At 45.3% G+C, this 27,178-nt stretch overlaps 1 protein-coding gene across 1 annotated transcript; it reads left to right on the top strand.

Annotated features, from left to right (window-relative positions):
- Positions 1 to 5,859: 5,859 nt before the first annotated feature.
- Positions 5,860 to 15,882, top strand: Pin4 (peptidylprolyl cis/trans isomerase, NIMA-interacting 4). Its single transcript, XM_051142066.1, has 4 exons — positions 5,860 to 5,920; positions 7,742 to 7,815; positions 14,605 to 14,724; positions 15,373 to 15,882. The coding sequence occupies exons 1-4, from the start codon at positions 5,878 to 5,880 to the stop codon at positions 15,529 to 15,531; spliced, it is 396 nt and encodes a 131-aa protein (XP_050998023.1). The 5' UTR covers positions 5,860 to 5,877; the 3' UTR covers positions 15,532 to 15,882.
- The last annotated feature ends 11,296 nt before the right edge of the window (positions 15,883 to 27,178 follow it).

Below are 27,178 nucleotides of genomic sequence, written 5' to 3' on the forward strand. Positions count from 1 at the left end.
CCACTGGTGGCTTAAGGATCAATGGTGAGACTGCTCCAAAGGTACATAAAATGTGCAGGAAGCTGGAACAGCAAGGAGGAGGGTAAGGGACAGTGCCTAAGACCATTAGTGAAGAAGTTAACAGTATGACTAATGAAGTGTTCAGGAATGGAGTTTACTGAAGGCTATAGGACATCTTGAAATGTTACAAAAAGGGCTAGCAAGACGAATCACCAGGTAAAAGCCTAATGACCTGGGACTCACATGATGGAAGGGGAGAGAAAACTCCTATAGGTTGTCCACTGACTCCAACACTTGGTGAGAGAGAGAGAGAGAGAGAGAGAGAGAGAGAGAGAGAGAGAGAGAGAGAGAGAGAGAGAGAGAGAGAGAACGAGAGAGGGGGAGGGAAGGGGAGGAGGAAGGGAAGAAGGGCGGACAGGAGAGAGAGAGAAAACAAGCAAATAAATACATGTTTTCATTTGTACTATTTGCTTTTTTTGAGTCATGGTCTCCTATATAGCGCTGGGATGACCTGGAACTCCCTAGGTAGACCGGGCTGGCCCTGAACTCATATAGATTCATCTGCCTGCCTCTGTCTCCTGACTGCTGAGGTTAAAGGTGTACACCACCAGGTCCAGCCACAAATAAATATATCTTTTAAAATAAATGCTACAACAACAACAACAACAAAAAGATGGATTGATGGGGGTATGTATGAAAAGATAAATCTAACACGTTCACTGTTAATGATCGGTTCATAGCGGAACCATTGTGGTGATGCATGCCTGTAGTCTCAAGTACTCTAGAAGTAGGAAGATCACTGGAGGCCCAGAGTTCAAGACCAGCCTGGGCAGTATAGCAAGATCCTGTCTCAAAAAGTGTGTGTGGGTCGGGGGTATAGAGGTAGCTCAGTTAATAAAGTGCATGTCATACAAGCATGAGGATTGAAATTCAGTCCTTGGCACCCACGTAGAAATCTTGGTGTGGCTGGGCATGGTGGTGCATGCCTTTAATCCTAGCACTAGGGAGGCAGAAGCAGGCGGATCGCTGAGTTCGAAGCCAGCCTAGTCTACAAAGTGAGTCTAGGACAGCCAAGGATACAAAAAGAAACTCTGTCTCGAAAAACAAAACAAAACAAGCCAAAAAACACAAAAACAAAACAAACAAGCAAACAACCCCCCCCACACACAAATAAATCTGCCAAGGAAACAAAAAGAAGTGTAGCTAAGCAGTTGAGAGCATGTGTGAGGTCCTGAGTTGAACTCCCAGCTCTACACAGACATAACCAAAACAACCAACAAAACAAATAAACCAAAACAAGAGCTATGCGGAAGCTGAAGAGAAAGCCTCTGGCTCCTAGAACTATACCATTGATACGGATTGTTCTCGAATGTCAAATCAACACTACCTCTGGGAAAATCCACCCAATAGCTATATTGCTTACATAATGCTGAACAAACATGGATGGAGGTCTTCCTCTCTGAAGCCCTCTTGAAAAATCAGTTACTCTCTGCCAGCCGGTGGTGGCGCACACCTTCAATCCCAGCACTTGGGAGGCAGAGGCAGGCAGATCTCTGTGAGTTCCAGGTCAGCCTGGTCTACAAAGTGAGTCCAGGAGAGCCAGGGCTATGCAGAGAAACCATGTCTTGAAAATCCACCCCGCCCCATAAAAATTCTTCAGCCAATGTCTGTAGCTACAAAGACACATCAGTCGTAAGAGCAATGTCCCTGCATCTGTTTCCTATGATGGCTGATCTCTGTGGTGGCTTTCATCTCTCCTGAAATGATTTTCTTTTCCTGGATTCAATCATCAGATGTCTCTTTTCTATTCTTTGTTACTTAGTTTGGTTTGGTTTTTGAAACACTGTTTCTTTATGTGGCCCTGACTGAGCTGGAACTCACTCTGTAGCCCTTGCTAGCCTCAAATTTACAGAAATCTGCCAGCCTCTGCCTTCCAAGTGCTGGAATTAAAGTCCTGCGTCACCACAGCCTGCTCTTTTCTACTCTTGATTGCAGCTGTGGGGCCCAGAGAGCCCTATGCACCTGCCCACCTGGGATGAGATCAACGACATCTCTGTGTTGTCACTTTGAGCTTTTCTTTTCAGAGTCAGTATTGCTGGGATCACTAAGAGATGAGAAAACCACAGCCTCTTGTTTCTGGTGCAGGTGGAGTGGGCAGTGAGACTAGGCCAACGTTGGTGTAGCTTTTTTTTTTTTTTTTTTTTCTGAGAAGAGCGCTATCAGCTTCCCTTCCTGAGTTCCCTTGTTCAAGAAATCCATAGATGCCTCAGTCAGAGGAGACAATTACCAGACAATACAGCTAGCAGCCATTAGTGGCTCTGAGTCACTCCTGCACCACAGCAGATGTTACCATGGTTTCCAGGCTGAATCTTCCTCCTCTCTGCTCCCTCTGCCCCTCTATTCAGTTAATTTGTCACTCTGCTGCACGCTCCTCCACAGTCGGTCTCCACAGATTGATGTACACTTAGCCCTGTAGAGAAGCAGGCTTTTTGGTTGCTTCTTTCTCTGATAACATTACCCTTTTCTTTTTTTAGTGCTTTTGAGATAGGCTCTTATGTAGCCCAGGCTGACCTTGAACTTGCTATAGGGCCAAGGCTGAACTTGAATTTCTTATGTTCCTACCCAAGTGCCAAGAATTCAGGCATGTGTCACTATACCTGCCTATTGCCCCTTTTTTTTTTTGGAGCTACTGGTCTTCAGGCACTGCTTTAGACTGAAATCAATCATACACACAGGCTCGGCTATTGTCTTCATAGCTGCGATTATCTACTGCAATACACAGAAGGTTTACAATGGTCCAGGGCAGATGCACCATCCTTTTCCTTTAGCTCTTTGCTTTGTCATGTCCTGTATGTGTGGGAGTGCATGTCCATGTTTATGTACATGACTGCGGGCATGCAGAGGCCAGATGTCAACCCTGAGTGGCACTCCTCAAGAGTTCTCCACATTTTTGAAATCAAGTCTCTCATTGGGGACCTGGGACTCACTCTTTTAGATGGACTGGTGACCTTTCTGTGACCAGCTCCCTAGCACTGGGATTAGAAGCACACACCATGTCCAGTACTCTACACAGGTTCTGGGCATCAAACTCAGATCCTCCTGCTTGCATGGCAGGCACATAGCCTGCTTTTGACCCCACCCACTCTGAGATATTCTGGCTGTGTAGCCCAGAGTGACCTTAAACTTTGGATCTTTTTGCCTCAGCCTCCCTAGTGCTAGTGTGATGTGTACCACCATACTTAGCTTTCACAGTGACTCTTCTTCACTGGGGTCTGATAACTGGCTTGTTTCGTTCTGACTGCAACACTGTTGTAGCCACCGCTTACAGGAAAGGCCCCTTCCAATTAAAAACAAACAGACAAACCAAAAGCAAAAACAAAGAGGCCATCTGGCCCACCTGGACCCAAGTAAGAGTCAACACTGTTATTGTTCACTTCCCCCCCCCACCAGACACGGGAAGTCAGTGGCAGAGGATGCTGGTGGGGGTAGGAGGGGTGAGGAGGCAGGGGGTGTCTCATTTCTGAAGTGGAGAAGCAATGACTCCCTCCAGCCATAGGGCATTCTCCACAGTGGATACTGCCAATCTGAAACAAAGAGGGGTCTAGAAGTCACAGCCTCACAAAACAAAGGGGCCCCTCCTTAGGCCCTGTTTGATGAGGAGCATGGCCTGAGAAATACCTTAAGTCCTCTCTAGGGCATGAACCACTTCCAAGGCCAGCAGAGATTGGGCAAAGATTCAATTTAGGATTAGTTGGTGGTACAGGGCTGTGGTCTAGCATTCAGGAGGCAGAGGCAAGAGGACCCGACATTTAAGTCCAGTTCAGGCTGCAGAGGGAGAGTCTATCAAAAACAAACAAACAAACAACAACAACAACAAAGAAAAAACTCTAAATTTTGGCCTGGGGTGGGTTCAACGGTAGAGCTTTTGCCTGGCCTTTGGAAGGCCATGGATTTGATCGCCAGTATTACAAAATCTAAGCTGAGTCAGATAGCTAAGATGGAACAGTGATCTCATGGGATAGGAGAAAAGACGTCATAAATAAAAAGTACTAGTGGAAGAGGGAAGGATTGTGGGTAAAAGGAGAAAAATATATCCAGGTGGCACATGACTGTGAGCCCATGATTTGGGAGGCAGAGGCAGGAGGATAGTGGAAGCTGCAGAACAGTCTAGACCCTCTCTCAAAAACGGAGGCTAAGTATGAAAGGGATAATGAGAACACATTGGCATGCAGTCAAAAGCCATTCATCTTAAGTAGACAACCGAGTTGGCCGTTGGCTATGAATTCATTCTCAGAAAGTGAGCCTAAGAACTTGTTCAAGGTCACAGGGCTAATAGAGAGGGGTTAAAAGCAGACTACGCACTTCCAGAAACCAAGCTTTAAACTGCATTATGCTGGTGCTGTCATGTGAATTTCAAGCCAGATGGTGGCGGCACACACCTTTAGTCCCAGCAATTGGGAAGCAGAGGCAGATTAAGCTCTGAGTTCGAGGCCAGCCTGGCCTACAAAGTGAGTTCCAGGATAGTAAAGGCTACATAGAGAAACCCTGTCTTGAAAAAAACAAGAAAAAGAAAAAGAAAGAAAAGAAAAGGAAAAAGGAAAAAGAGGGCTGAAGAGATGGCTCAGTGCTTAGGGGCACTGGCTCCTTTTCCAGAGGACTTGATGTTGCCATAGAAACAGCCTGCCCCAGGTTGCTTAGCTGCCAATGCCAGGGACACAGGATAAAAAGGACAAACCCACCACCCATTGCTCTCTTATTCTTACTTTGTCTCTTACTCGGTCTCCCTCTCTGTCCCCCTGGGGCACTCTCCCTTCCTTCTCTCCCCATGCTTCTACAATAAATCTTATAACATGTATGTTGTGTGGCACATATTTAACACCTGAGTGCAAAGACCAGCACCCACATGGCAGCTAACAACTGTCTGTAACTCCAGTTGCAGGGGACTAAAAACCCTCACAGACAAAATGCAGGCAAAAAATGAAACAAAAATTAAAATTTTTTTCAAAAGGAAAAAGAAAGACTATCTATCATATAAATTGCCTGCAGTGGTCACATGCAGTCCTGCTGTACAGTATTAACAGCTTGTCTGTCTTTTAGGTGCATATATTATGTAGTACGTGATATGTAACTTTAAAAAGCACGTTCTACACCTTGGTCTGTAACCTTCCTTAAGGCTATTTCTGTACACTCAGCTTATAATAGTTACTTTAAAATCAATTTAGGCTGCTTCCAGTGTTTCTCCATGACAGACTCCTGCCACAGGCAATGGGGTGGTAGGTTTCCCCCCATCTTTTGTACCCTGTCAATTACTGCTGCAAAAAATATAAATAAAGAAACAAATGAAAAATGAAAAGCCACTGCGGAGTGCAGGCCTCTGTAGGAAACAGGACAGAAGACAGCTATCACCTTAGCTCTCCCTGATTTCCCTTTGTCTAGCATCCCCAAGGGTTTAGCAGGAGACCACGCCAAGGACCTGAGGTGGCCTGAGGCTCACATTGCGCATGCGCGGGGAACGTGGGCGGTTGGGGGGAAGCGCGTAAAGGGGGTGCTGGTGGGGGGGGGGAAGACAAGAGAACACAGAGTGGGGACGCAAATGAGGAAGTGTGTTACGCCTGAGGAAAAGCTAAGGGGCAACCTTTGTCTCCGCCTCTCCGTAGGGCTTCAGCTTCTTATTGGTCAAGCAACTCCAGCTCCCATTGGTCAAGGAGCCAAAAGCTTGGGTCTGTCCCAAGCTATGCCTGTCTCCGAAACCACGGAGGAAATGGTTGATTGTGAAGCTTCCTTCGGGCATTATTTAGGACATACCTATGGGGCCTAAAGGGGCCTTTTTCTAGCACCGGACCGGAACAGTTGCGAATTCAACGGCAAGCCTAAGAGATGCCGCCGAAGGGGAAAAGTGGTTCTGGAAAAGGGGGGAAAGGTAGACCGCCCGGGATAATCCGGGAGCGCGGGGGGTGGATGAGGAGAAGGGCGGGAGTAGGCCGACAGCTGTGGGGGTCAGAAGGCGAGCAGCAGGTGACCAGGAGCCCTCGGAGACGCTACGGTTTATGTTTGGGCGGGCCGCGGGTGAACAGGGACCCTCCGAGCCGCTACGGTTATGTTTGTTTGTTTTCCTCCAGTAAATCAGAAAACGCGCGAGGTGCTGCTACTTGAGGTTTCGGTGCAGGGACCTTCGTGGCGGATAGTAGAAGCTGGTGGGGATGGTTTCTCGCCGCCTGGAACTGTTATTTTAAGGGTTTATTACCACTAAAATTTAATCTGCTGAATCGCCAGCAATAAAAGGAAGCCGACACTAGTGGTCCGTATAGGTCTCATGACGTACACCCACCCGCACTGAGGAGGGTGTTAGGCACATCGCTGTGCTGTTAGGCTAGAAAAATAAGACACAGCTCTTAGTCATCTCTGGAAGAATTGGGGAAGACAGTAGCCAGAAAATGTTGTGCTGAATGTAGTGCTGAGAGGTGGAGAACGGGTAAAGAAACAAACTGGAGACACTTCAGGCAGGCCAAGATAAGCAGCGGCAGTAGGGTGAAGCATACTTGACCCAAGAGCCCAGCCCTAAAAGCACCAATGGGAAACAGCACTGTTTGTGTGCTAGAACACTGCTGAAGTAAAACTTCAAGACAAATTATTGATAATTTGGGGATAATTAAAGCAGAAGCCTAAACCGTGGCGAGTGTTGTATATGATGTTAATAAGGTCACTTTGGGGCCAGAAAGTCCTTTAAAGAAATCATTTCAGAAGCCTGGCGGTCTTGGCACACGCCTTTAATCCCAGCACTAGGGAGGCAGAGGCAGGTGGATCTTTGAGTTCGAGGCCAGCCTGGTCTACAAAGCGAGTTCTAGCACAGCTAAGGTTACACAGAGAAACCCTGTCTCGAAAAAATAAGAGAGGGAGGAGAGACAGAGAGAGAGGGACAGGCAGGCTGAGTCACGAGGATCTGAGTTTGAGGTCACCAAAAGTACCCAGAGACCCTGTCTCAAAACAAAAACCAAAATAAACATGAAGATAGGATTATGCACACACACCCTGCCCCCCAGATCTGGAACTTTGGAAATATTTAATAATCAGTTGTTAAACTGAATACTTAATCCAGGTGTAGTCCTTAGCTACCTTGGCCACTAAACAGTTAATATGCCGCCTTTGACATAAAACTTGAGAGTAATAAGATATGCTCCCAGTGCTTGATAACTTGAATGTCACAAACTCTTGCCAGGAGGACATTGGTGGGCATTGTGGTAGACTGCAGAAATTATGGCCTGAATGCATTCTTTACACATATATACACTGTAGTATATTTTTAAAAATACAGCACTAGCAAGCACTCTACCCCTGAGATACAACTGAAGCTGCCAAAATACATTGTTGGAGATGGTGCATGTTAGAATTGCAAGTGTCAAACACATTGTCACAGAACATAACAAAGTACATAATTTTATGTAATGGCGGTGTTTAGTGTTCTGCCATTAGAAGGCAAGCTTTGGAAGTCTGGAGAATCCAGGCTTCTGGAGCTCATTCATCTATGCCCACATTCATGGTTTTATTTTCTGTGAAGTATTTTGGAAGGCACATTTCCTGTTGTTAGAGGTGAGTCACAGGTAGGTTAACTTGATTCTGTGAGTCACCATGTAGCCTATTGGAGCTTGGAGCTGTAACAGAAGGCTCACCATGTATTATGAGTTAGACCTATCTATAAATGTCAAAGTACAGCTCAAATGAGTTTCTCTCTCATTATTTAAAGGAGGTGCAGCCTCTGGGAGTGACAGTGCTGACAAGAAGTCTCAAGGCCCTAAAGGTGGTGGCAATGCTGTAAAGGTGAGTTGTCTTACTTGTCCCCTTTTTCTTTGACTTTTTTTTTTTTTTTTTTTTGAGACAAGGTTTCTCTGTGTTAGCCTTGGCTGTCCTGGGCTCCCTTTTATAGACCAGGCTGGCCTTGAACTCACAGAGATCCACCTGCCTCTGCCTCCTGAGTGCTGGGATTAAAGGCGTGCGCCACCACGCCCGGCTCCTTTGTGAAGTTTTAAGGTGTGAGTGTAGGTACATATAGAAGGCAGTGTGAGTAACTTGTTCCTAAGTTAAAGACAAGATGATACAAAACTAGAAACCGAAGACCAGTCTCACTTTTAAAAGGTCGAATTTTCACGCCTTTAGCATTGTTCTTTAAAATGTGTTAACGTAGGGACGGGGTGATAGCTCAGTCAGCAGAAATGACCTAAGTTTGATTCCCAGAACCCACATTTAAAAATCTGGGGATAGCGGCACACACTTAAAATTCCAGCACTGGCTAGCTAAGCAGCCTAGCCTAATTGGTGAGTTCCATGCCAGTGGAAGACCTTATCTCAAAAGAAAAGACAGGGTGGATGGCACCCTACAAAGGATTATCTTCTGACCGCGCGCATACACACACACACAAACATGCGCATAGATTTGTTACTTTGACCATGGATGAGAGACAATAAATAGTTACTTGAAGCACTTAATCACCCAATCCCAGAGGAGTGTCTGCAAACAGCACTGTACTAGTACAGTCATGTAACAAGGAGTTTCTATGTTGGGTCAGGATACAGGAGGTTAAAATAAATGGATTTCCTTGCCTCTACCTATAAATATAACCATACACATACAGCATAAAAGGAAGAGAAGGATAGGGAAAGGTGTGATCTGAGCTGTTCTATTCAGCACACCTATGTCCCTGAGAGACAGTCGGAGATGAGGAACAAAGATCTGGTTTTCTGGGCATGTTTTGGATGTATGTATGCCTGTATTTTGTGCGTGTGTGTGTGTGTGTGTGTGTGTGTGTGTGTGTGTGTGTGTGCGCGCGCGCGCGCGCGTGTGCGCGCGCCCAGAAAGAAATGTTGAATCCTTTGGAACTGGAATTACAGATGGTTGTGAGCTGCCAGCGTAGATGCTCTTAACCACTGAGCCATCTCTGACCCCTGTTCTCTGACCCTGTGTGAGCATTTACCTGTGTCAGGTGGGATTCTGGTGTCCCAAGAAGAATTTTCATAAAGCATGATGTAGCCCAGCCATGTCATCTTGTACTCAGTTGTAGAGGTAGTCATTGTTACAGTCTGGGATGAGGGCCATCTGGCTCTGTTTGGCTTCATGAGAGCTGGCACGTTGGTCTCCAGCACGGCATCTTCATAAAGGATGTTGTAGGGTCATTTGGGCTGTGTGTGCTCTTCACTGGATATACTGTACTTACTATCCAGACCCCAACCTAGGAGAGTACTCCAGTGCATAGAGCTTGAAGTAGCCATCCTGTCCCCAGGTATATGGGACTGGCATGTAAGTAGGTAGGACAGTAGATTGGGATTAAAATTTTATTAAGCTTTTTGTTTAATGCCTGTATCTTATACCTTGATTACCTCAATAGTAACATTTCAAAAGCTATAGTTCAATAGCATGGTCAGAATATTGACATTGAAACAGAACATTGAGCTACACCCCAAGACTTCTACCCTATATAAAGACCACTCCTGCTGCCCTTTTATAACTAGAGCCCCCCCCCCCTTCCTCGCCTTCTATCTCCCCAACACATAGACTTTTTCTTTTTGAAACAATCTTCTTTAGTCAAGGCTGGCCTCAAGTTCATTACATAGCAAAGGGTGGCCTTAAATTTCAGATCCTCCTGTCTCTACCTCCCAAGTGCTAGAATTATAGGCTTCTAACCTGTCCCTTTTTTTTTCTATCCCAGTTTTTAATGTTTTGTTTTCTTGTTGTTGCTGTTGTTTTGATACATGGTTTCACTATGTAGAACAGCCTGGCCTAAAACTCATAGCAATCTGCTTGCCTCTGCCTCCCAAGTGCTGGAATTAAAGGCGTGTGCCACTATGCCCAATGATTCTTACCCCATTTTTAATTAAAAGCAGCAACTAATCAGCTCTCTGATCATGTACTTTAATGATTTCAAAAATGTTAAATTAGAGCCAGGTGGGCACAGTGGCGCGTGCCTGTAACTCCAGCACTTGGAAGGCAGAGGCAGGTGGATCTCTGTGAGTTCGAGGCCAGCCTGGTCTTCTTACATAGTCAGTCCAGGACAGCTCAGGCTACACAGAAACCCGGCCTCAAAAAACCAGGGGAGAAAATGTTAAATTGGATGGAATCATGTAGTTTATAACTTTAGGGGAGTGTTGGGCTTTTTTGTTCAGTGTAATTTTCTGGTAGGTTCATTCAGATTGCTGTGTGTTGCTAAGTTCTGTTCCATAATATGGAAGTGCCATGTGTGTTTGACTATTTACCTGCCAAAGGATATCTGAGTTTCTGATGTTTCTCAAAGGCCCTGGCACCAGAACTCTCTAGAATCAACCACACCTCTGTACCCACATACTGCTCCCGTGTCACTAAGAGCTGAATCTGAGTCACCCCTGCTGAGCCTCCCTCTTCCTGTTCTCCATCTGTTCTCATAGGCTTCAGGTTCTCGTACCTGCGCTGCTCCCCAGCACCTCCTAGGCTTTCTTATGTTCTATCCTCCACATCTCCTCAGAAATGGAAGTGCCTCTAAGGGCTTCATCCTCACATTGAGGAGCCCTGACTGCTTTTCCTCATACTCATTCACCTGTCAGACCTCAACGTGGGGTCAGTCTAGTAGGCCACTTGCTCTGCATTGAACCCAAACTGCTAGGCCCTGCTCAGGAGACCCAGTCTTGGTGATGGGAGCCCCAAACCTGAATTGTAATCTTAGCATGGCTCTCAGTGTTGCTGCTCAGCAGCCCTTTGCAGCACTGCACTGCAGTCAGCAGGGAACTTGGGCCAGTGGTTCTCAACCTAGGTGGTCAAGGCTGAGCCCACCACACCTGCAGTGCTCAGTCCTCCAGTGCCTGTGGGCACCTAGGTCTGCTGCATCAAGATCTCTGGGCCCGGGGCCTGCACCTTAATGTCTTAAGAAGTCTGAAGGCTTTTCAAACGTCCTGCCAAAGTTAAGCAAACACCAATGTAGTCTCAAGGGTTGGTGTGAGGATTTAATGAGATCTATTTGTGTAAAGCACTCAGTACCTCTGTTGTTGTTGTTTCGAGACAGAATTTCTCTGTGTAGCCTTGGCTGTCCTGGAATCACTTTGTAGGCGAAGCTGATCTCAAATTCACACCGATCCACCTGCATCTTCCTCCCTGAGTGCTAGGATTACAGGTGTGTGCCATTGCACCGGCTGTATAACTTGTTTTTAACTCAAGGAGAGATAAAAGAATAAAGGGCTAATAGCACAACTGGGCTAAGCACCTTTTTTTGAGAAAGTGCTATTTTCAAAAATCTTGAACCCAAATGACCTGAATGAACAGCAAAGGAATCAAAAAATTCCTTAAGTGGCCGGGCGGTGGTGGTGCACACCTTTAATCCCAGCACTCGGGAGGCAGAGGCAGGTGGATCGCTGTGAGTTCAAGGCCAGCCTGGTCTACAAAGCGAGTCCAGAACAGTTAAGGATACACAGAGAGACCCTGTCTCGAAAAACAAAACAAAACAAAAATTTTCCTTAAGTGAAAATTTACTGACTTCACAATAAAAATGTTAGTGTTTTCATAATAATATTTGATAATAGTTAAATTACTTAGCCATTAATTGAATGAGTTTGATAATTGGTTTCATTGTTGACTATTAAATTTAATAATTTACCAGCCAGGTGGTGGTGGCATACACTTTTTAGTCCCAGTATTTGGAAAGCAGAGGCAGGTGGATCTCTTGTCAGTTGAGGCCAGCCTGGTCTATGGAGAGAATTCTATGGCAGCCAAAGATACACAGAGAAACCCTGTCTTGAAAAAACAAAACAACAACAACAAAACCCCACAATTATTTAATAATATTTTCACAAGGAATAGAAGGCTCTTTTGTTTAGGGTTTTTTTTTTTTTTTTGGTTGTTGTTTAATTTTGGGGGTTTTTTGAGACAACGGTTCTCTGTAGCCCTGAATGTCCTGGACTCACTTTGTAGATCAGACTGGCCTTCAACTCAGAGATGGCCTGCCTCTGCTTCCCTGAGTGCTGGGATTACAGGTGTGCGCCACGGCTGCTCCTCAGCTCCTATCAACAGTTACCTTCCTTGGTGCCCTGGGTTGGAGCCCCAGCATCTTCTCTATCCTCTCCTTCCCTTTTTTGTTTATTTATTTACAAACGTGGGCTAACTCATGATCCTCCTTTGTCAGCCTCTCAGGTGCTGGGTTTATGGGTGTATCCCATCATGCTCAGTGAAAAGGGCAGTCTAGAAGCTCTAGTTAAATCAAATTGAGACCTGAGCCATTCTTGTCCCCCAAGAGGCTGTCCTTTGCTGTCCAGCTTGTGTACCTGTCTCCTCTGAGTGGGACTAGACACATCCTACACAAGGTGCTTGCTACCGACTCTTAGGAGTTCAATCGCAAGGGCCCACGTGGTAGAAGGAAAAACGGACTCCTGCAATTGTCTTCTGCCTTCCTCCTGAGCAATATGGCACACATGCATCCCTACACATACGTACACAATCAATAACAGGGATCGGTTTCTATTAAAAGGTATTTGCTGGGCTGAAGAGATGGCTTTGCAGTTAAAGATATGTATTGCTCTTTTGGGGGACCTGAGTTCAGTTCCCAACACCCATGTCAGGTGGCTCACAGCTGCCTATAACTTCAGTTCTAGGGAATCTGATTCCTCTGGCCCCTGTGGGCACTTGCATGCACATGCATAAACCCAACCACCTATACATATAACTTAATTTTTCTTTAAGATGTATTTATTTATTATGTATGCAGTGTTCTGCATGCATGCACACCTGCATACCAGAAGAGGGCACCAGATCTCATTATAAATGATTGTGAGCCACCATTTCATTGCCGGGAATTGAACTCAGGACCTCTGGAAGAGCATACTGTGCTCTTAATTGCTGAGCCATGTCTCCAGCCCCACAGAACTTTAAATCAGTCTTAAAGAAGTTTGTCTATCCAAGCACTGTTTTTATTTCTATGTTCTGTGTGTGTGCACATGCATATGTTCATGCATGCATACCATGGCTCATGTATGAAGGCCAGGTGACAGCTTGTGGGAGTTGGTGCTCCCCTTTCACCATGTAAGTTTCAGAGCTCTAACTTAGACCATCAGGCTTGGCAGCAAGTGCCTTTGACCCTCTGTGCCCTGTTTTTGATGTGTTTGTAGCTCCTATGTCCCTCCACTAGTTGTCCTGGGCCAATCTTTTTTTTTTTTTTTTTTTTTTTTTTTACAGTCCAGGTCCTATATTTCTTTTTGTACATTAGTACATTAGGCCATGAATTCATACGGAGTGGGTTCCAGCAGCACAGGCTCCTTCCCGTGAGCCCTCACAAAGTGAGCTTCTCTGGGTGGCGCAGGTTGGTGCCCTCCTCCCTGGCTTCCTTCTCCTTCTGGTCATTGTCCTGCACGCGCTTCAGGAAGCTGTTCCTGCTCTTACAGGGCTAGATGTGCTCAGTGCGCACGTTGATCCTCTTGGTGAGCATCTTGCCCTTAACCTGCTTGTTCAGAATGATGCCCACAGCGTACTGGGTAACGTTGTAGACTCTTTCGAGTTTGCTGTCGTAACACTTATGGGGCATTCCTTTCTTCTTCTCCTTCGATTATTTCTTCTTCTTCTTCTTCTTCTTCTTCTTCTTCTTCTTCTTCTTCTTCTTCTTTTGTTTTTTTTTTTCTTGTTTTGTTTTTCAAGACAGGGTTTCTCTGTGTAGCTTTGGCTCTCCTGGACTCACTTTGTAGACCAGGCTGGCCTCAAATTCACAGCGGTCCACCTGCCGCTGCCTCCCGAGTGCTGGTATTAGAGGCGTGTGCCACCACCGCCCGGCTAGGGCATTCGTTTCTGAACAGTGCCCATTCCCTTGATGTCTACGATATCTGCCTTTCTGTAGATTCGCATGTGTGTGGCCAAAGGAACAACTCCTAAAAGGCCTGGAGAGCATACAGCAAGTGTTCCTCTTTCCCTTTGTGTTTGTCATTTTGGCAAGTTACTGCGAGATGGCTGCCACAGCTGAATCTGGGGCCAATATTACCCCGGATTTCAATAGTTAACCCTAAGGATACTTGTCTCTTAAATTATAAGGGAGAAACTGGGTGGTGTGGGATATTCTTGTAGTCTAGACCTTGGAAGAGACAGGAAGATCAGGAGTTCAAGGGCATCCTCAGCTACATATTGTGTTCTTGGACTATATGCGAACCTTGTCTCAGATAGGAAAGGAGTATTTCCAAGCAGGTTTTTGTCACTCTGATAAGATAAAATAGGCAGCAATTTGTTGAGTGCTGGTTGCATAGCTTCTTTCACAGCCCCATGGGGATAGTCTTGGAGGCTCAAACGCCTGCCCAAGTTCATACAACAGAGCTGGGATTGGACTCTAGGACCTAAACACTCAACCAGCTCCATACTTCTTCCAGTTACCATTGAAATACATGGGGAAAGGGGGGAGGTTCCCACAGGCTGCTGCCCACTTTCCATCTAAATCAGGGTTCTGAGATACTGTTTGATTCAGAAATGGGTTTGTGGCAGTCACTCAACTGTGCAAACTTACAAGATGTTCAACGACTGTAAGTCAGTGTGCTGTTTTATAGTTACCAGGGATAATTCAGATGCGACTCCTGCACCAAGAAGAATCATTTTCCTCTAACTGGACATGCTTTTCCCTTGTAGGTCAGACACATTCTATGTGAAAAACATGGCAAAATCATGGAAGCCATGGAAAAGTTAAAGTCTGGAATGAGATTCAGTGAAGTGGCCTCACAATACAGTGAAGATAAAGCCAGGCAAGGGGTATGTTGCTCTTTATCATTTCAGTGTTCTGTTGTCATGCTAGGGGAATGAGGTAGCATTCATAAAACCCTGAGTTTGAGCCCCAGCATTGCAAAAAAAAAAAAAAAAAAAAAAAGTTTCCACCACAAAGAGAATACTAAAGCAAAAACTATTTTCTACATCTGTCATTAATTTTAGCCATATCTTTGTTTCAAGAAAAGCAGAAGTGAGCAGCTTGTGGAACTAAGGGTGTAGGTAAATGTGTGGCGTATGTGAAGCCCAGCTTTGAGCCCTAGTCCCCCAGTGTGTAATTTATGAGCAGTTGCATAAGAATCATCGGTTTTAAAGGGAAAGCGTGGGGAAGGGAGACTATGGTCAAAGTACATTAGAGGCTTGTGAGCATGTCCTTGGGAAACCAAGCACCAAGGACACAGAGTCCCCTATGTCTAAATGTGGGCATGACCAACCTTTCACAGATCACCTCAAAATGCAGCGGTATTCTGAGCACTTATGTTCCATCCTCCCATTTGAGACAGCACCTACGTAGCTCTGGTGAATAATACAGCCCAATGAGCCATTGCAGTCATATTGGGAAAGCTCTCTGAAGTTACAGTACAACTGTTCTCTTTTTAAGGCGACTTGATATCCTGTATCTTTTGGATTTTTCAGGGTGACTTGGGTTGGATGACTAGAGGGTCCATGGTGGGACCATTTCAAGAAGCAGCATTTGCCTTGCCTGTCAGTGGAATGGATAAGCCTGTGTACACAGACCCACCAGTTAAGACAAAATTTGGATATCATATTATTATGGTTGAAGGAAGGAAATAAAATCACATGAAAGACTGAATAAGTGTTTTATATTTTGTTTAGATCTTTAAAAGGTATGAAATAATCCTCATGTCTTGTGAACTGTCAGTGTGAGTTTGTAGGAAAAGATCAGGTGGCCATGAGTATGTTCTGCAGTCACTTTCAGTTATCAGTTCTTAATGAAGACCCATGCAAACTCCTTTTAACTTGTGTTCCCATTTTTCCCAGACTAACATTAACCCTCAGCATGTCTCATAAATTAACTCTGAAACCATGTTCAGGAGTCAAATCTTAGGCCCCTGAAAACCTTGGCATGTAGTTAGTAGGTGAATTGGCTCATGAAAAACATAACTCAAGTTAGTCAGCTCTGATCTGCATGGCATGCATGTATTGTCTTAATACAGTACATGGTGGCCGAGCAGCCTTTCAACATCAACTTTCTCCTTACAGTTATTTTTTATTATTAAGGTGCATTGTGTGTTTATGAGTGTGTGCATATGTGTGTGGGTACACACAGAGGACAAAAGAGGGCATCAGATCCCCTGGAGCTTGGTTACAGATGGATGTAAGGCTTTTGACATTTGTGCTAGGAACCAAACTGGTCCTTCAGAAGAGCAGCAAGGGCTCTTTAACTTTTGAGCCATGCCTCCAGCTTCTCAACTTTCTCTTTAAATAAATGTCTGTCAGGTGGCTCAGGAGGAAAAGGTGCCTACTGCCAAGTCCGGTAGCCCAAGTTCAGTCCCTGATACCCACATGGTAGAGAGAACTGGTAACTGTAACTTGTCCTCTGCCTTAGTTAGGGTTTCTGTTGCTGTGATCAAACACCACGACTATAAGCAGTTTGGGGAGGAAATAGTTTAATTTGCAAAGGGATGCAGGCTATCCCATTGGGACCCAATAGGCTGTGGTCAGACCTTCAGGGCAGAGGACCCCACCAGTCAGAGGTCTAGGGGAGGGGAATATAGCAGAAAAGGAGGAAGAGTGGCACAGGAGAAGCAGGATGTAATGTGAATAAATTATAATTTAAAAATTAAAAAAAAAAGAGTTGGGCCTAGAGAGATGGCTCGGTGCTTAAGAGCACTCTCTGCTTTTCCAAAGGACCCTGCTTTCCAAAGGACCCTAGTTCAATTCCCAGCACCCACATGGCAGCTCACACTTGTCTGTAACTCCAGTCCCAGGGGATCTGACACATTCACACTAATGCGTATAAAATTTAAAAAGAGGGCTAGAGAGCTCAATGGTTAAGAGTATCACCTGCTCTTCCAGAGGTCCTGAGTTCAATTCCCAGCAACCACATGGTGGCTCACAACCATCTGTAATGTGATCTGATGCCCTCTTCTAGCCTGCAGGTCTGTATGCAGGCAGAACACTGTATACATAATAATTTTAAAAATGTAAAAGAAAGTAAATACATTTTTAAAAGTTTATTTTGCTTATAGTTCCACACTACAGTCCATCATTGAAAAAAGCAGAGCAGGAACCTAGAAGCCAAAACTGAATCAGGCCGGGTGGTGGTGGTGCACACCTTTGATCCCAGCACTTGGGAGGCAGAGGTAGGTGGATCACTGTGAGTTCGAGGCCAGCCTGGTCTATAGAGTGAGTCCAGGACAGCCAAGGCTACACAGAGAAACCCTGACTCGGGGAAAAAAAAACCCAACAAAACAGAAAACTGAATGAGAAGCTATGGAGGAGATAGTGGCTTTCTCAGCCTGCTGGGGGGTTTTGTATTGTTTTTGTTTTTGTCTTTGTTTAGAACCAAGGACCACCAGCATAGGGGTGGCACTACCCACATTGAGTCAGGCCATCTGATGTTAATCATCAATGAAAAAAATGCACCACAGGCTTTCTCCCTATTGGTTTGGTGCTGGTATTTTCTCAACTGAGGTTTGAACCTCTTCCCAAATGACACTTGTGTCAACCTGACATAAAACTAGCCAGCACACCCTCTGACCTCCTCGTGCATGCTGTGGCACACAAGGACACACACACATAACTAAGTGGTATAATTTAAAATTAGAAAAAAGGCACGTAGTTCTCCCATGCAGTTATTTGAACTAAACTCAGCACCTATTCTCCAATTGGTGGCTAAAGGGACAGAATTTAGCAAAGAAACACTTTTCCTAGCCAGGCTGTGGTAGCTCACACCACATTTTAATCCCAGCACTCCAGAGGCAGAGGCAGGTGGATCTCTGTGAGTTCGAGGACAGCCAGGGCTACACAGAGAAAAACTGTCTGGGGATGGGATAAAAAGAAAGAAAAAAAAAAAAAAACAATACTTACCCTTTAGGCTCATTGTATGCAGTGCTGGTTGGGATTTGTTTTATTAGATTGCCTGTAGGCACGTCTGTGAGACACTTTTCTTGATTAATGGTTGATATGGGCTCTAACACACAGACATCCACCTGCCTCTGCCTGGGTGCTGGGATTAAAGACATATGCCACATCACTCTTGGCCTAATTGTGTGTGTATGAGTGTTTAGTCAGTCATGTGTGTATGTGCAGATGTTCTTCAGAGCTGTCCACCTTAATAGGTTTTTTTGTTTGTTTATTTTGAGATTGGGGTGTTTGTAGTGGATGTACATGTATTTTTGTTTTGATCCCAAGTGTATGAATGGGAACAGACTTGTGATGGAACAGGTGATGTTTATCCATGAGAAGATGAACCACCTTGTGTGGGGGCTTGGTTTTTGCCAGCTGAAACACATCTTAGTACAGACTCTGAGAGGATATATATACACACACACACACACAAACAAAACAAAACAAAAAACAGGAGGTAGGAGGTGAGGGCTTTTTGGGTCTTGGTATGGTTTGTCTGTTCATCGCTCCACTTTGAGACTCTCCTAGAGAGAACCACGCCAGAGACCACTTCCGGGCTCCAGGTTCCGGCTGCTGTTCCAGGTCCCAGCACCAACTTTGGTTGAATTGCTGGTCTGCTGAAATCCTGCCGACTATGCCAGGGGGATCGCTCCCAGGAACTGAGTCCAGAAGGTCTACTTCTCCTGTTCCCATTAACGTCTTTTTTCTCCTATGTAGGGTAGGTGGGTTGGAAGGGAGGTATAAGCATTAAAGAACCTCAAATAAAGTAGTAGGCTTGGAAAAGGTTGGAGCCTACAGGGGTCTCTTACTGTCTTGGGGCTAGCTGGTCAGCAAGCCATAGGGATCTTCTTTTCTCTATCTTCCTAACACTGGGATTAGGAACTCTTGTTACCACAAGTTTGGGGAATGGGGAATGGCCTCAGTCTTCATGCTTGCATGTGCCATGGCCACATAGAAAGTATATGGAGGTCAAAGGACAACTTGCCAAGCTGGTTCTTGCCCCTGGGTCCTGGGGATCAAACTCAGGTCTTCAGGCTTGGCACCAAGTGCCTTTACTAATGGAGCCATCTCGATAGTCCTTTGTATCTATATTTGAACATTTTTAACTGTTACATTTATGATATATAAAATGTATAATGAATAATAAAACACCATATTGCTTCAAAAATAAAAATTTGTTGATTTTTTTTTTAAATTAAATTTTAACTAGTGTGAGGGTATATATGCATGAAATGTGTGTGCATACTACATGTACCATCACATAAGTATGGACGTTTGAAGACATCTTTTTTTGTTTTTTGTTCTGTTTTGGTTTTTTGAAACAGGGTCTCCCTGTGTAGCCTTGGTTGTCCTGGACTTGCTTTGTAGACCAGGCTGGCCTCAAACTCAAGAGTGATCCACCTGCCTCTGCCTTCCCAGTGCTGGGATTCAAGGCATGCACCACCACCGCCCAGCTAGAAGACATCTTTTTTTTTTTCATTTATTTATTTTTTTTATTAATTTATTCTTGTTACATCTCAATGTTTATCCCATCCCTTGTATCCTCCCATTCCTCCCTCCCTCCCGTTTTCCCTGTATTCCCCTCCCTTATGACTGTTCCTGAGGGGGACTTCCTCCCCCTGTATATGCTCATAGGGTATCAAGTCTCTAGAAGACATCTTTTAAGAGTCATTCACTCACGGCTGCAGAGATGGCTCAGAGGTTAAGAGCACTGTCTGCTCTTCCAGGGTTCCTAAGTTCAATTCCTGGCAACCACATGGTGGCTCATAGCCATCTATAACATGATCTGATGCCCTCTTCTGGCCTGCAGGTGTACATGCAGATAGAACGCTCATATACATAAAGTAAAAAAAAAGAAGTCATTCACTCCAGCTACCTTTACATGGCTTTCCAAGATTGAACTCTTCTCCTGGCTTGCTCAGTGGTTAGTCACGGTTCTGTTGCTGTGAAGAGATGCTATGACCAAGACAACTCTTTTTTTTTTTGTTTTTGTTTTTGTTTTTCGAGACAGGGTTTCTCTGTGTAGCCTTGGCCATCCTGGACTCACTTTGTAGACCAGGCTGGCCTCGAACTCACAGCGATCCGCCTGCCTTTGCCTCCCGAGTGCTGGGATTAAAGGCGTGCGCCACCACCGCCCGGCAAGACAACTCTTACAAAAGAAGCATTTCATGGGGGCTGGCTTACAGTGTCAGAGACTTGGTCCATTATTATCACAGCAGGAAGCATGGCAGCACACAGGCAGACATGTTGCTGTAGAAGTAGCTTAAGAGTTCTACAGCAGGATCATCAGACAGGCAACAGGGGACTTAAAATTTTTGTTATGAAATCCTTTGGCAGTATGCCAAAGCTATGTCTCCCTTCCCAAAGTTTTGTTATTGATTTTTAGTTTAGGGTGTTTGTTTGTTTGTTTTTTCACTTGCAGTCTCTCACTATGGAGCCTTAGCTGTCCTAGAACTTGGGATTAAAAGTGTGTGCCCACTGCCCCGCTGTCCTGGAACTTGGATCTGCCTGCCTTTGCTTTCTCAATGCTGGAATTAAAGCTATGTGACATCATGCCCTGTATTCAGAAGGCTTTTTGTTATTGTTTTAGATTTTTTCATTACGTGTGTGTGTGTGTGTGCCTGCTATGTCTATATGTAGACATGCATGCAGGTGCCCTCAGGCCAGCAGAGGCCAGCAGACTCCCTGGAGCTGGAGTTACATGCAGTTGTGAGCCACCTGATGTGGATGCTGAGAATAAAACCTGGGTCCTCTGTAAGGGCAATCAGAGCTATCTCTACAGGCCTGCTTCTCATTGTTTTAATTTAATTCATGAATAAAAACATAAGATTGGGGGTTAAAGAGATGGCTCAGTGGAATGCGCCACCATGACTGGCCACATTTTGTTTTTCTCAGTGGAAACTGTTACTTATGATTTGTCTCACTCCTCAGACCAAGTGGATATTGACATCTAAAACCTCAGGTAGACAAATAACTCATATGTTGATTTTTTTTTTTAACATTAGGAAAGAGGAATTTGTTAGCTGGGTTTCCACATATACTTGTATCCTTAATGGAAGGGACTAAAGTGTAGGAGATTTTATTTTCATGGTTATGGGAACTCTAGGATTAGGTGCAGACTGAATGCTGACTCAGCAAGTGGCACATTAATATTTTCAAAGATAAGTGATTTGAGGGGCTGGGCTGATGGCTCAGTCTGTAAAGTGTATGCTGTGCAAGTGTAATGACCTGAAGTGGGCTCTCCAGAACCCACATGAAAAGTACTCTAGCACCAAGGGCAGACAGGGAAATACTGTCTGGGCATGGTGGCACATGCCTTTAATCCCAGCACTTGGGAGGCAGAGGCAGAGGCAGGCAGATGTGAGTTCAAGGCCAGTCTAGTCTACAAAGTGAGTCCAGGACAGCCAGGGCTGCACAGAGAAACCCTGTCTTGAAGAACAACAACAACAAAAAAGGTAGAGAACCAATTGAGGAGGTGTCAACTTCTGACCTCTACGAACACACTTATATATCTCACACACAGATACACATAGTAAAAAGTTTATAATGGCCAGGCAGTAGGGGTACACACCTTTAATTATAACACACAGAAGCACAAGAAGCAGGCAGATCTCTGAGTTTGAGGTTAGCCTAGTCTACAGAGCAAATTCCAGGACAGCCATGGCTACACAAAGAAACGCTGACTCAAAAAACAAAACTTTAAAATGAATTATATTCAATCACATTACCATAAAATATTCATAATAACTTTTCACTAAGCAAAAATTTGCGCCAATAACCTGTTTAAATTTGAGCTTATCTTTCAAACATCTTTAATGTTTACTCTTGTTTTTGTTTTTTTGTTTTGTTTTGTTTTTTGGTTTTTCGAGACAGGGTTTCTGTGTAACCTTGGCTGTCCTGGACTCACTTTGTAGACCAGGCTGGCCTCAAACTCACAGCGATCCACCTGCCTCTGACTCCCGAGTGCTGGGATTAAAGGCGTGTGCCACCACGCCCGGCTCATGTTTACTCTTATACATAACAACAATGGTGTATAAATAAATAGTAAGGAAACTTCTGTTTTGAGAGGACCTTGGTATTTAGCCCAGGCTGGTCTGAACTTGGAGATACTCTTGCCTCAGCCTCCCTACTGCTGGGATTACAGGTCTGCATCCCCACACTCAGCTATGGGGTGCTGGATATGCAAACCAGGGTTTTGTGCATGCTGGGCACGCCCTCTACCAACAGATCTCCACCCCGGCCCTGTTTTCCTGCTTCATGAGTTTTCTTTGCAGACAGGTTCTCACTTGGTAGGCATGGCTGTACTGGAACTCGTTCATAGACCAGCCTGGCTCACAACTTAGAGAAATCTGATTCCTCTGCCCTCTGAGTGCAGGAATTAAAGGCATGTACTCCCAGCTGGGCTTGATTTGTCCTTTGTTTAGTTTTGTTTGGACAAGACCTCACTGGATAGCCCAGGCTGGCCAGGCATGATTCTCCACTACTGCCTCCCCAATGCTTTAGACTTGAGTCACACCAACAGGTTTTATTCTGTTAAAAAAAATTGTTTATGAGACGGGGTTTCTTTGTGTAGCCCTGGCTACGGAGACTATGGAGCTAGTCCCAGGCCAGCCTTGAACTCACAGAGATCCTCCTGCCTCTGCCTTCCAAGTGCTGGAATGAAAGGTTTGGGTATTTATTGTTTTGTTTTTGGTTTTTGCTGTTTCAAAAAGCTTCATTTTCACTTGGTCCAAGACTTGGGAGGGGCTGCAGGGCGGTCACGAAGCTGCCTAGCGGCTTGAGGGGTTCATTCAGGTGGAGGTGCTAAGGCTGGCTGGTGCGGAGCTGAGGAGGGAGCCTTGGAAGGCGAGGAGGTCTCCTAGTCATGCTTGAGAGTGAGCCACTCAGAGATGCTTGCCCAGAGCCACCTGTGGGCCGCCAGTCTGCGCTGGCTGCAGCCTAGCCAGCCTACGGATGTTGGTCAGATGGTTGCCCTATTCTTGATGAGCTTCACCTCCCAAGTAGATTTCCAAGGAATAACAGAGGTAAGGTCTGTGCGGGCAGAACCCAGGGAATGAAGAACCAAGAGGGCCTAGTTCAGGTTCTTCTCCAGGGCCAAGGCCTCTCCCATGGCCTCCTGGGTTTCAGCCCACTCATCTTGAGATGGCTTCTGCACATCCTGGAAGAGTGTGCCTGCCCCTGCGCTTGTTCTGCAACTTGAGGAGACTCCTGCCCTCCAGAGCCAAGTCATCCCGATCAAAATAGTAGCCCAGAGAGAGGTAGGTGTAGGAGGTCACAGGTGCAAATTGACAAGGAGGTTCGTGTGGAGTAATTCTGACCAATCTGGGAGGTCATGGCTGATCTGCAGTATGGAGTTAACTGCAAAGAGACGGAGCTGGCTGGTCCTAGGAGCTGAGGGCGGCCAGGAGCTGGAGAGACTGTAAGGTGGATGGAGGCTAACAAAGAGGGAGTCCCTGGGTCTGTTCTATTCACTGTTGAAGCAAGACACAGATCCACAGAACCTCCTAGGTACTGCCTAAAGGCTTGTTCTAACCAGCCAGGTGAGGTGGCACACACCTGTGATTCCAGCACTCAGGGAGGCAGAGCCAGGCAGATCTCTGTGAGTTCAAGGACAGCCAAGGCTACACAGAAAAACTGGCCTGGAGGCGGGGTGAAGGCTTATTCTTTTTTATTATTAATTTTATGTTGAATGCTATTTTCATGCACATCAGAAAAGGGCATCAAATCACATCATAGATGGTTATGAGCCACCATGTGGTTGCTGGGAATTGAACTCATGACCTCTAGAAGAGCACCCAGTGCTCTTAACCACAGAGCCATCTCTCCAGCCCCTTGTTCTACTTTTTGAGTCAGGGTCTTATATATCCCAGGCTGGCCTTGAAATCACTATGTAGCAGAGAATGACCTTGAACTACTCCTGATCCTCCTGCCATTACCTCCCAAATCCTGGGATTACAAGTGTGCAGAGGTGCCATAGCACTAGCCACCCCCTAGCCACTTTTAGAAATTGAACAAGCAAAGAATAAACAGGCTACCAAGATGAGACTTGATAGCCTATGACCATATAGTGGGGGAAGAGGCCCCCCTTGGTCATAGACCTAGGGGGAGGGGAATAGGGTGAAAGTGGGAGGGTGGGAGTAACGGGAGGATACAAGGGATGGGATAGCAATTGAGTTGTAATCTGAATAAATTAATAATTTTTTTTAAGCTACAGGACACCCCGGGAGCAGTGGGAAATGCAAAGGCAGAGGCTCCGTGTGCTGAGCAAGGTTAGGTAGGAACAGGGATGAGGCCATGGTGGGTGATATGGGGACCACAGTTTGGAGTGCAAATGCCTTTGTTTTCCCCTTAAATCTTGAATGTGGTGTAAAGAGGCCAGAAGCTAGACATTTGGAGAAATTTTTTTCTCTGGCTTGGAGACCACTAGTAGGACCCATTGGTTTCAAGGGACCCAGGAAAGACTTTCTGTGAAGTCACTGATAAAGTCCAGGTGGTAGCAAGCTGAAGTGGTCCCCAAGGTCAAGCCCAAGTGCTTTCCTCTGAGTACTTGATGTGCACAGGTTTCTGTGGGAGCATCTAAAACAGGGGCAGTGTCCTGTCCTCACTTACCAGCCTTGGTGGGAATAGGTACTCAACAAACCTTTAAGTGACTCTTCATTTTCAGATGTTTATTAAACATTTGTCAACTAAATTGACTTCTTCTAGACCCTGGGGATATATTAGTACACAAAATAAGGTGAGTCCCTGCAAGCACAGAACCAAATAGTGGGGCAAAGCATGCTCTTTTAGGAGCAGGGTTGGAAGCTTGAAATAGAGGGAGCTAGGAAAAATTAGGCTTTGTTCTTGGCTCCTGGCACATACCTCTTAAAACCCTGAAAATCTCCTGAATGTTTTTGCTGATGAAATGGTATGATGGCTACACACACCCCTGCCCCTGTCCCAGCTCTGGAATGGGGGCAGGTAGCCATAAGACCAAAGTTTCATTAAAAGGATGTGGCTGCCCAACTTCAGGGCTATAGCTTTGAGTTAAACACTAATGGCCAACTACTTAATCAAGTGTGCTTACTTCATTAATTGTATTGTACAAAAATACCCCAACACAGCATAAAACACTGGAGTTTGGGAAGGTTTAGGTTAGCACTTCTCAATGTGTGGGTCGTGACCCCTTTGAGTTTGATCAGCCCTTTCATAGGGGTTGCCTAAGATCATTGGAAAACATTTTTATTACAATTCATAACTAGCAAAATTACAGTTATGAAGTAGCAACAAAATAATTTTATGGTCAGGGGTCACAACACAAGGAACTGTGTATTAAAGGGTCATAGCATTAGGAAGGTTGAGAACCACTGGTAGGTTAATGCACCTAGTTGCTGGGATTGTTGTGTTGTCTGGAGATATGGGAGCTCCCTGCAACCTCCTTCATACCTAATCATCCTTTCTATTTCCTGTTCCTAGGTTTACTGTCTTTAATAAACTAAGTAAACTGTGAACTGGAGGGAGATACAAACTCTTTTTGTAGGCATGTGTTATTTAGCCCTGTCCTTTGAGCAGAATGCCTGCCATCGTCCTAAGAACAGCTGCATATAATTGCAAAAGGTCACAGCTGGGCTTGCTGATGTCCCCCATCACCCCAGGAGGGGCAGGGAGGTTCACCTAATCCTTACCCAAATATTCACAGCTGGTCTAACTGTATGTCGGTAGGCACTGGGTCTCATGGAGGGACTACAGAATATAGGCTGGGAAGGATTAGGGAAGGGGGCTCCATCTTTGCAACCCAGGGGAAGCCATCATCCTGCTGGGTGGACTTTTCCAGTGTGACTGTTTTGCTCACTCATGCTCCAGTCAAAAACCCCTCAGCTATGCAGCGAAGGAAACCCATAAACTCTTTGGTTCCCCAGGGTAATTGTACTTTGGTTTGCCATTAGGACCTTTGGAGATGTGATAGACACTGTTTAGTCCTCCCACACTAGGAGAGAATTCTTTTACACTACCTTGTGAAGGCAGTCTTTGTGGAACTGAGGCCTAAAACGTGTAGTCTCCCACTACTTTGGGTATAGTCCAAACTGAATTGCAGGGCACTGGTTGGTGTCCAAAACTGTTTTGGTAGGGACTCTCACCACCACACTGGGTGTCACAAGTGATGAAAGGATAAAGCGCTCAGTGTTATATAGTTGCTTTTCATTCAGTACAAGATTAAGTCTTGTTTCATCATGAGTAGGTCACCCTGAGCCTTAGCTGTTTCAATTCAAACACAAAAACCACTACCTTCTACCTCAAAGGTTACGGTAAGGATTAAACAAGAGGCCTGTGCAATGTATTCAATATCCATTTGCTGGGGGCCATAAGCTAGTTCTTTGGTGACAGCATATACTATGCTACACTTGATATTTCTGAGGGTGAATCACATTCTTATCTAGTCTACAACCCAAAGAGAGGATGTGATAGCATCAAAACACCAGCATAAGTGGGGCATGGTGTTGCACACCTTTTAATTTCAGCTCCTCGGAGGCAGAGGCAGGCAGATCTCTATGAGTTCCATGCCAGCCAGGGCTATGTAGAGGCCTTGTCTCAAAAACCTGAAGAAAAAAAAAAACATAGCATAACTTGTTTGAATAAAAGGAGACAGTCAAAGCTGAGTGAAGAATGACTAACCAGTTGGTAGTGACTCTAGGGCAGGTTACAAGTGCCAGTAGAGGTATTGTTTGTACCTAAGCTAGAAGTACAAACTCTACACTGCTAGGAATGTCTTAGAGGTTATTGGAACTAAAGAGTTTCTTGTTAGCAGACAGGCAATTCAGCTGGCCTGCCTTCAGGATCCTAGCAATTGCTTATGTCATCATCTGCCACCACTAGATGCACCAGAGGCGTGCCAGATATAAGGCCCACCTCCTACTCCCAACTATGTGCTTTCTCTTCCTCTGCCCCCCTGGTTTTCAGCTTCTCTCTGTTCTCTGTCCTAGGTGCCCGCTTTCTCTCCTTCTGCCCGCATGGCTCACTGTCTCCATCCCTTCTCCAGACCCTCACTCCTCTCCCCTCCCTCCCTCCCACAATAAACCTCCTTATACAAGACCTGTTGCATGGCATAATTCCTTAGGGAGGTACACCTTGACATGGGCCCACCATAGTGTCCCCCCCCACATCATCATACATCATAACATATCTGCCTATCTGTTACCTTGTGAAAGAACATAAGCAGAAAACACTTGAAAATTTATTTTCAGATCTGAGCTACCAACAGACAAGATGGTCCTTTACAGAGTAGAATAAAATAGTTTCACAAAAACTTTAGGCACTATCAATTAAAAATAAACACTTCTGAATGTTTGCAAAGTATGCCTTGGGGGGGGGG

The sequence above is a fragment of the Acomys russatus genome, chromosome X (genome assembly GCF_903995435.1).
Source record: "Acomys russatus chromosome X, mAcoRus1.1, whole genome shotgun sequence".
NCBI classification, from domain to species: Eukaryota; Metazoa; Chordata; class Mammalia; order Rodentia; family Muridae; genus Acomys; species Acomys russatus.

Excerpts from the sequence above, each read along its gene's own strand:
- Pin4 (XM_051142066.1), top strand. The coding sequence starts at position 5,878 with ATGCCGCCGAAGGGGAAAAGTGGTTCTGGAAAAGGGGGGAAAG. Across the intron at positions 5,921-7,741 it reads TTCTGGAAAAGGGGGGAAAG|GAGGTGCAGCCTCTGGGAGT; the intron begins GTAGACCGCCCG and ends CATTATTTAAAG. Across the intron at positions 7,816-14,604 it reads GTGGTGGCAATGCTGTAAAG|GTCAGACACATTCTATGTGA; the intron begins GTGAGTTGTCTT and ends TTTCCCTTGTAG.